Source organism: Mizuhopecten yessoensis, unplaced genomic scaffold, assembly GCF_002113885.1.
Source record: "Mizuhopecten yessoensis strain PY_sf001 unplaced genomic scaffold, ASM211388v2 scaffold921, whole genome shotgun sequence".
Classification (NCBI taxonomy): Eukaryota; Metazoa; Mollusca; class Bivalvia; order Pectinida; family Pectinidae; genus Mizuhopecten; species Mizuhopecten yessoensis.
Window position 1 is genome coordinate 144,973 of NW_018403788.1, and position 10,363 is coordinate 155,335.

General features: G+C 37.8%; 1 protein-coding gene across 3 annotated transcripts in view; it reads right to left on the minus strand.

The window, feature by feature from the left end:
- LOC110455210 (proto-oncogene tyrosine-protein kinase ROS-like) overlaps nt 1-10,363 on the minus strand; it is a 134,706-nt gene that overhangs the window by 44,655 nt on the left and 79,688 nt on the right. For 2 of the 3 annotated variants that reach the window (XM_021505194.1, XM_021505209.1), the window contains 5 exons: nt 6,506-6,544; nt 4,142-4,332; nt 3,545-3,642; nt 553-992; nt 37-339 (listed from right to left, as the gene is read on the minus strand). In XM_021505194.1, the coding sequence (XP_021360869.1) occupies nt 37-339; nt 553-992; nt 3,545-3,642; nt 4,142-4,332; nt 6,506-6,544 (1,071 nt within the window). The remainder of the gene's footprint in view (nt 1-36; nt 340-552; nt 993-3,544; nt 3,643-4,141; nt 4,333-6,505; nt 6,545-10,363) is intronic. The other variant, XM_021505201.1, reaches the window with a different exon arrangement.

Below are 10,363 nucleotides of genomic sequence, written 5' to 3' on the forward strand. Positions count from 1 at the left end.
CCCCCCAATCCTGTCCTACATCACACCTGTCCTTACCTACAGGCAGGGTACGGCCAATAAATTCGCTGGACCATGGCCCGCAGCCAAGCTTACAGCAGGCCCTGGCCTTGATGATGTACATTTTGTCCGGTACCATGTCCACCTGCTCCAGTGTCTGCTCATCGATGCCGCGAAGGATGGTCTCCTCACGGGTCTCCTTCATCATAATGCTGACTTCATACTGCCAGCGTGCCCATGCCCCTCGACCTTGGTATGATAACTTCTGGGGTTCCGACCACTTGACCTTGACCCTAGTAGAGGTGAACAGGGCTTGAAGATTCTCTGGTGGGCTGTGTGGCGCTGTAGGAAACACATTGAAGGAACATGTAATCATAACAAATACTCTGTACAGTTTTGAATAATTCAACACATGAACAAGTGAAGGATACAGTCATATCTATCCTTTCTTACTTTTTTAAGATAATTGTCATAACAAAAATATTTTCAAAATCTGAAAAACTCAATTTAATTCATGACATAATCCCGAAGTTTGAATGGTGTGGCAAGCCCTACCTGGTGGTGGCTGGGAGGTAGGCAGGTACAGGTTGAAGGAGGTGTAGTGATGAGTGAAGAAGGGCAGGAAGTTGAGGTAGAACATGTCCCTGTTGACATCATAATCCTCCTTCATCACATTGATACCATTGGTCCACCAGAATGTGCCATTATAAAAAACCATGCTGGTTATGTTGTGGTAGTTTGGCCGTACAACCTTGCCCTTACGCAAGTCCACCAGACCACTGCCATCCAAGAATGAGGTGAGCATGGTGTTCTGAGAGTCGTTGGGAAAATACAGCTGCATGTTACCATGGTCTATGAAGAATGCCTTCAGCTCACAATATATCACTAGTTTGGGTTTAGCTGGCATAGAAAAGAAACGGCCCATGCTCCTGATATCACCAGTATCAATTCTGTAAAGGCCTGCTTTGTCGCCACTTTGAGTAAAGTACAAAAACCTACAGACAAAAAGGGAAGTTGTATTACCGGAATGTCTAGGTGGCCTTAATATCTACTGAAACAGGCTCCTGTCATTTCCCTTGCTTTCCTTTCACCCATAATCCTTCCTCTCTCTGTCCTTTCCCTTTTCTCTGTCCTTTCCCTTACTCTGATTTCCATCACTCTCCTTTCCCTCACTATCCTCTATCTGTCCTTTCCCTTACTAGCCTCTATCTGTCCTTTCCCTCACTATCCTCTACCTGTCATTTCCCTTACTATCCTCTATCTGTCCTTTCCCTTTACTCTGTCCTTGCTCTTACTCTGATTTCCATCACTCTCCTTTCCCTCCCTATCCTCTATCTGTCCTTTCCCTCACTATCCTCTATCTGTTCTTTCCCTCACTATCCTCTATCTGTCCTTGCCCTCACTATCCTCTATCTGTCCTTTCCCTTACTAGCCTCTATCTGTCCTTTCCCTCACTATCCTCTACCTGTCCTTTCCCTCACTATCCTCTATCTGTTCTTTCCCTCACTATCCTCTATCTGTCCTTGCCCTCACTATCCTCTATCTGTCCTTTCCCTTTCTATCCTCTATCTGTCCTTTCCCTTTACTCTGTCCTTGCTCTTACTCTGATTTCCATCACTCTCCTTTCCCTCCCTATCCTCTATCTGTCCTTTCCCTTACTAGCCTCTATCTGTCCTTTCCCTCACTATCCTCTACCTGTCCTTTCCCTCACTATCCTCTATCTGCCCTTTCCCTCACTATCCTCTATCTGTCCTTTTCCTTACTATCCTCTATCTGTCCTTTCCCTCACTCTCCTCTATCTGTCCTTTCCCTCACTATCCTCTATCGGTCCTTTCCCTCACTATCCTCTATCTGTCTTTTCCCTCACTATCCTCTATCTGTCCTTTTCCTTACTATCCTCTATCTGTCCTTTCCCTTTACTCTGTCCTTTCTCTTAATCTGATTTCCCTCACTCTCCTTTCCCTCACTATCCTCTATCTATCCTTTCCCTCACTATCCTCTATCTGTCCCTTCCCTCACTATCCTCTATCTGTCCTTTCCTTTACTATCCTCTATCTGTCCTTTCCCTCACTACCCTCTATCTGTCCTTTCCCTCACTATCCTCTATCGGTCCTTTCCCTCACTATCCTCTATCTGTCTTTTCCCTCACTATCCTCTATCTGTCCTTTTCCTTACTATCCTCTATCTGTCCTTTCCCTTTACTCTGTCCTTTCTCTTTCTCTGATTTCCATCACTCTCCTTTCCCTCCCTATCCTCTATCTGTCCTTTCCCTCCCTATCCTCTATCTGTCCTTTCCCTTACTAGCCTCTATCTGTCCTTTCCCTCACTATCCTCTATCTGTCATTTCCCTTACTATCCTCTATCTGTCCTTTCCCTTTACTCTGTCCTTTCTCTTACTCTGATTTCCATCACTCTCCTTTCCCTCACTATCCTCTATCTGTCCTTTCCCTCACTATCCTCTATCTGTCCTTTCCCTCACTATCTTCTATCTGTCCTTTCTCTCACTATCCTCTATCTGTCCTTTCCCCTAATATCCTCTATCTGTCCTTTCCCTTACTATCCTCTATCTGTCCTTTCCCTCACTATCCTCTATCTGTCCTTTCCCTTACTATTTTCTATCTGTCCTTTCCCTTTACTCTGTCCTTTCTCTTAATCTGATTTCCCTCACTCTCCTTTCCCTCACTATCCTCTATCTGTCCTTTCCCTCACTATCCTCTATCTGTCCTTTCCCTTTACTCTGTCCTTTCTCTTAATCTGATTTCCCTCAGTCTCCTTTCCCTCACTATCCTCTATCTGTCCTTTCCCTCACTATCCTTTCCTTGACTGTTCTATATATATCACTCTCTCTCTCTGTCCATTCTGTTTCTCTGTCCAATCTGTTTCTCTGTCCATTCTGTTTCTCTGTCCTTTCCCCTCTGTTAAAGCTTGACCCCAATAAGTCTGAAGACAGAGTTTTGTTTCATTTAACATTCTGACAAGTCATTTGCAGTGTTCTCTATACAATTTAGGTCTTTAAATGTTTATCCTATTTAGGAAGATGGAAAGTACAAGAATTCAATACAAATATGAAGCAACCCTGGAATGATGAAGTGCCATTACCCCACACACATCTGATGCCTTGACTACACAGTAGCCCTAACTTTTAGTATGTCGTCTGCTCCATTACATAATCCTCAGGAGTCAGCATCAAATTTTTTCATTACTTTACATACTCTATATAAGTGAGGCATATTTATTGTAATACTCCTTGCCACAGACGAGCTTGTCAGTCGCCAAATGACAATAGATGTGATTTCTTGTAAAATTACTACCATCCTAGTCTAGGATTTGCAGCTAAACTGAAGTTGATTCTGGAAAATTTCCTTAGAGGATTGCTGCATGTATAGCATGATTATGTATGTTTTGAAGTAAAAGTGTCAAAATAAAAGTAGATTTGTTCCAATCTGCCTGCATTGAATTCTCAATCATCTATTTGTAATTTCTCTATAGATCCGGCTTGCAGGTGTCAGAGAGCATTGTTCTATGACGGCCCAATTATCATACAAACCCATTTAAAGGATCCATTTCCAGGTCTGTAGCAGTGGTAGACAGAGGCCCTGCTGCAACCATGTCACAGGAATCGGCATCAATCTCGCACTGGTAGATCTGTAATCAGTCACGAACTAGATCATCATACACAATCAACCACCTGGTAATAATCTGCTATTACAGTACAATGGGTCCAAGTATACAGTCAAATCCACAGGAACAAACTTCCTTCTTTTCTTCTTCAATATTTTTGACACCAACATAATTCTAAAAACAGAAAGCTTCTCCCAGACTCTACAAGTTACAACCACGACAGCAGTATAAATGCTGCAGTATATTTAATTCAGAAAGTGGAACAATGCATGTTTCTGATCCATTTGTCTGCGTACTATAAAATCTGTTAAAATCAAATAGTTAAAACAGAAAACTAGGTAGCTGACTCATCTCTTTATTGTCCAGTTATTCATTCCTGAATTCTTATGTGACGTACATGACGTACATAACCAGTTTTTTTCGTGTTCTTTGCAGAATTAAGACACTGGAAATAAGATGCAAAATGGTGAAAATAAGAACCCATGAAATTGCTAATTGACTTACCCGAAGGTCATTGACTTACCCGAAGGTCATTGACAATGTAGACAAGGTCAGTGAGCCAGTCCACCGAGATAGCTGTGGGGTTGGTTAAGGTTGGGTAGATGTCACGCCTCAGCTTCTCTGGTTCAGTGATGTGAACGTAGTGGACCTGTTTGATGGTATCGCTATGGACACTGACCACTAGGGCCTCACGGGCGATGTGTACACCGATTCCTGTAGTCAGTGGTCAACAACATATCAGAGAAGACACCCCTATTTCAAGTTTTACCTCAACAGCACTTACATCCCTATATTCCTGAGCACATAAACATTCAGATGAACATTGCTTTTCATATTGTATCTTTAACTCTTCACAGAAAATAACAAATCCAGAGCAAGCCTCACTTTCATCTATACGTTACTGTTGTCGACCTCCTCTGCGGAGTTTTCCTTGCTATAGATAAAGGCAATCTTTAATACATTCGTTTGCTTTCCTATGCTGAACTTATAATTAGTAATTGTAACAAAATAATTTACAAAAAATTGTGAATGCGTCAAATATTTCATTTACAATCTAAAATACTAATACCGAAATGAAGTGGGATTCAGAGTTTTACAATAGAAACCTACTATGCGGCATTCATATTTTCTAAATCATAAATAACTCTGAATTTTACTTAGGATGAACACTTATAAAACAGTTATTGTATCAAGATTAATTGAAGCTGTCATATACACAAAAACCCATATAACTCAAAATTGTCAGAAAAAATCCTATGGCAAAGACTTGCTAGATCAAAGATGTGACTCCTGTGAGAGGATATGTTTACATGATATATGTATACTCATATGATATTTTACATGATGTATCTGTGAAGACAAAAATTTAAAATTTAAAAAAATAAAAGACTTGCTAGATGCAACAAGATGATTTCATCACCAAACTGCAAAAAAATAAACTGAACGGTGTATTGATATACATATATTTTTTGATATCAAACATTTTATTAAAATTCAATCCAAAGGTAAGAAATCTGTAGAAATTCAAACTGTAGCTATATATACGTCAACAAATGCTGAGAAAGCATTTCACTGTCCTCAAATTCATCAATCTAAAGGAAGTGTTTTTGTGAAATGATTTATTATTTGAGCTTTCCTGAGTAATAAGATATAAAAATTGATGATATGAAAACCAAGTGCCAAATAAAGCTAGAATTGGAGAACGAAGGCGGAAGCTGAATGTCACTGGTGTCGTAACTATGTAATCAATATCAACAACAAGATAAATCATGTCTTACTCATGTCAAAATAGCCAAAAGGAAAAAAGGTTATATATGTATGTCATTTTCTTAATTCCAAAAAGTTCTAATATATATCTTAGCATGGAAAACAAAGTTTAACATCTATCCCAAAATATCTATCTGTCAAACAAATGAATACATTTCTTACCCTTTCTATTGAGACACAAAAAATACTTTTACTACCAAACACAACAGCGACGGAGCTGATTGACGTAACATGCAGGAGAACTCATTGACATGCACGACCCTCATTGTTAATTTAGTCATTATATACTCAACAACTTCAGGTTAACGAAACCGTGACAGATGAATCTGCTTATTAGTATCGTGATAAACGTCTGTTATTGGTACATAACAATAATCGTATGACCTCTGTCTGTCTGCCACTGTTACAGTTTGTAGGTGGACTGTCGTTATACACCCAGCTTTTCTTATCCTAGTTGACTATATATTTGATGTTTTGATAAAAAAAAAAAAATCTAATTCATTTATATTTGTGTAATTGTTTGGAGACATTCACTAGATGCTTAACAATAACAGTTTGGATTCTGAGGAAAATTTAATGGCCTGACAGAAAGATTTTCCAATGAGACAAGGATAAAAATAGCTGGGCTGGATCCACCATCACAAACTGGTAACATTTTAGGTCAGCATTAGGCTAAACCGTAAGCAATGAAGGGAACAACAGAGGGAAAAAGTAAACAGAGAAGACAAAACGTCCTTTTCCTCACTTCAATAACAAGCGACAACATCTATGTGGGTTTTGATCATTGAGTGAATTATTTATCAAAATATTTGCTTAGCTAATGTTATTACAATTAAACACATAAAGAAATGGCAGAAATAGTTTCAATATTCACTTGACAATTGCTGAAAGTGGTTATAAACAGGAGTTCTGTCCACAGACTGGTAGGTGACAGGACTGAGGGGAAAATCAAGGTCAAAGTTCACAACCAGACAATACAGTAAAATAAAAAAATTAATCCACAAAAAATGACAAAAAAATATGAAAAATTACGTGAAAAAAAATTGAATACAGGCAACCAACCACTGTACAGGCATGATGAAATGAAGATGAGGATGATGTGTGATGTTGCCATAGTTACCTTTTATGTCCCCCGAGGCATTAAACAAAGCCTGGGTCCCTTGTGGTGGTAGAAATAAACAGACAGATATAGAAAACAGCAGATCATCTCTCTCTCACAGTACACAGTCTACAGTTTACATGTACCCTTAATACCTATTCATTAAGGCATCTTTTGGGAAGAAATAAAGGCAATTTGTATCAGGATTTTGAGATAAAAGTGTAACCAGATTTCAGGTAATCTTAAAAAAATACAAATAATTGCAGGCTATAATATAGTACTAATCCATGGTAGCATAAGCAGGAAAGCACTGTACAAAGAGTGCAAAGACAGCAACTTATGTTTTATTGTTGAATGTTTTGGGCCAGAGAAACAGCTACATGTCATAATTAAGTATCTTGTCATGGTTAAAACAGCTTTATTTCTGAATCAACAGAAGATCTATAAACCTATTGTTCAAATGAACTACCCTTGGGAACAACATTCCAAGTTCCACGACCTTGACTGTAAGTTTTTGTGTACGAAGGCCAAGGACGAACCTATGATAAGAACATAACAGGATGAGATACGGTGTACCTGGAGATTTTAGACTAAACACTCCCTGTTACACCTCCCAAACAAAGCCAATAGATTGGTATAAAAATATGTACTAAAAATGTCAACCCTAAACAGGTGGCTCCCCCTTGTCTACTTAGAATTCTAGAATTTCATTGTGGCGTTTAATGTCTGATAGGTGTCTGGTAATAGTGACAAACTCGGTGGGTGGAGGTGTCTTATGGAATACTCAAAGAGAATGCAGGCAACTAAAGCAGATTTGTCTATCATCATCAAACTAATGGATGGTAGTGCAGACAGCCTATTATACACTGAAGTTTATGGGGACCTTATTGATCTGACATCCTACTGATGTCACGTCACAACATTATACAATGCGTTCTAGGACATGTGACATCTTACTGATATCCTAATCATGTCACTTGGTTCTAAACTGCACTTTATGGGGACCTTACTGATCTGACATCCTTCTGATGTCACTAGATCACATATTGTAGTTTATGGAGATCTTATTGATCTGACATACTACTGATGTCACTATAGATTACATATTGTAGTTTATGGAGATCTTACTGATCTGATATACTACTGATGTCACTATAGATTACATATTGTAGTTTAAGGAGATCTTACTGATCTGACATACTACTGATGTCACTATAGATTACATATTGTAGTTTATGGAGATCTTACTGATCTGATATTCTACTGATGTCACTATAGATTACATATTGTAGTTTATGGAGATCTGTCTGATCTGACATACTACTGATGTTACTAGATCACATATTGTAGTTTATGGAGATCTTATTGATCTGACATACTACTGATGTCACTATAGATTACATATTGTAGTTCAAGGAGATCTTACTGATCTGACATACTACTGATGTCACTATAGATTACATATTCTAGTTTATGGAGATCTTACTGATCTTACATACTACTGATGTCTCTATAGATTACATATTGTAGTTTATGGAGATCTTATTGATCTGACATACTACTGATGTCACTATAGATTACATATTGTAGTTTATGGAGATCTTATTGATCTGACATACTACTGATGTCTCTATAGATTACATATTGGAGACCTTATTGATCTGACAAACTACTGATCTCCTATAGATTACATATTGTAGTTTATAGAGATCTTATTGATCTGATATACTACTGATGTCACTAAAGATTACATATTGTAGTTTATTGAGATCTTACTGATCTGACATACTACTGATGTCACTATAGATTACATATTGTAGTTTATAGAGATTTTAGTGATCTGACATACTACTGATGTCACTAGATTACATATTGTAGTTTATGGAGATGTCACTAGATTACATATTGTAGTTTATGGAGATCTTACTGATCTGACATACTACTGATTTCTCTATAGATTACATATTGTAGTTTATAGAGATGTCACTAGATTACATATTGTAGTTTATAGAGATCTTATTGATCTGACATACTACTGATGTCTCTATAGATTACATATTGCAGTTTATGGAGATGTCACTAGATTACATATTGTAGTTTATAGAGATCTTATTGATCTGACATACTACTGATGTCTCTATAGATTACATATTGTAGTTTATGGAGATCTTACTGATCTGACATTCTTCTGATGTCTCTATAGATTACATATTGTAGTTTATAGATACATGTGAATTCAGTAGTGATGTCACTAGATTATACACTGTGGAAACCTTTCTGATCTGACATCCTTCTGATGTCACTAGATGACACATTGCAATTTATGGGGACATGACATCCTAATGATGTCATTAAATTGTGCACTTATTGTGCCCTCATTGTATTCTTTGTGTGTGAAAGTTTTCTCAATGTTTAGACTTTAGCTGTAAGGAGAGCTACAGTATACATTTCATTTATCATTACGACAACTTTCCTTGTGGCCTTCGTCTCGTTTGACATAATTTAATATTTGGTGAGAAAGGGAAGATTGGACAATGCCACAAAATTGTTCGTAAATACAGACAAAAAAACACTAATTAAATTTTCGGTAAATCATAGGAATTTGTTTTTTAGGATGAGGAGCCGAGGGCTTGAATGCTGGCCTCATGGGTCTGCCAGACATCACACTGACATAGCGGGCCAGGCGTCCCATAGATTAAACCATTGATTGCTGCCTCCACAAGCACAAATAATCCAATTCACAAAGGACACTGAAACAAATTCACCTCTGTTAGTTAGGTCTATTCAACTAGGCTTCGGGCACCAGGGGAGAGCACTCCATTAGATAAAACCATACCTCATATATCTGAATTTATTAAATAAAAATTTCAAAGCATTTGATCTAAACAAATAAAATACATCCCAACATTATTTTAACACTGAGTGAATCAGTCCTTTATATGTATAACATTGTATAACTCCATATGGAGATGAAGATGGAGTGTATTTCACATAGAAGCCCTACTGGGATGTATAAAGGAGTTGATGCCCTATTGGGATGTATAAAGGAGTTGATGGGTGTGCTGTAATTTGATGTGCTTGCTTTGTTGTATACAGTAAGAGATTGGGGCGGAGATAGCAGAGGAACCAATCATGAGGGCTGCAGAAACAGAATTTGAAGAAAATTTATAAAAATGAGGTCATATATTAGACAACATATCGTCTACAACAGAGAAGATAAACAATGGAGGCTGGCCTGTAGTCAACTCCCCGCATCACCACGATTTATACCCACTCAAGTCTTCGCTTCCATTACTGGTTTAATCCATATTTGGAAGAAAACATTTTACAGTTACAGCAATGTTGTCATCTCTCCACACTTACTAGACTCCATAATCACAGCACACACCTCATATTTCTATCAAAATGTCTGATTTATTGGTAAAGATGACGTCCAAAATTCTCAGTTAACCAAATGATTAGGACAATATACAGACATTTTCTGCTTGTTGACTGTAGTGTTACTTTTACAAAGAATACAGATACAAAGTTAAGATTGGTCAGGATAAATTTGTCAACAATTGTAGCTTTTCTGTAAATTGATAACTGTTGGTAACTGACTTATGAGCGTAAGGATTGATCTGTTCTTCTGATGAGATATTTCCTAAAGAACAGTGATATATATGTATCAGTAACAGTCTAATGAGAGAGTTTTAACAACTTCATCATTCTCACTAACATTTCATTGCTATCTACCTTTTCCTTTTTAGTGAAGGGATTCATTTCATAATTGCAAGTTTATTTATTATTGGGGGTGGGGGAAGGGGTGGGGGATTCTATGAGTATGGTCTGATTGTTATCCCTAGGTATATTTATTATTGGGGGTGGGGGAAGGGGGGG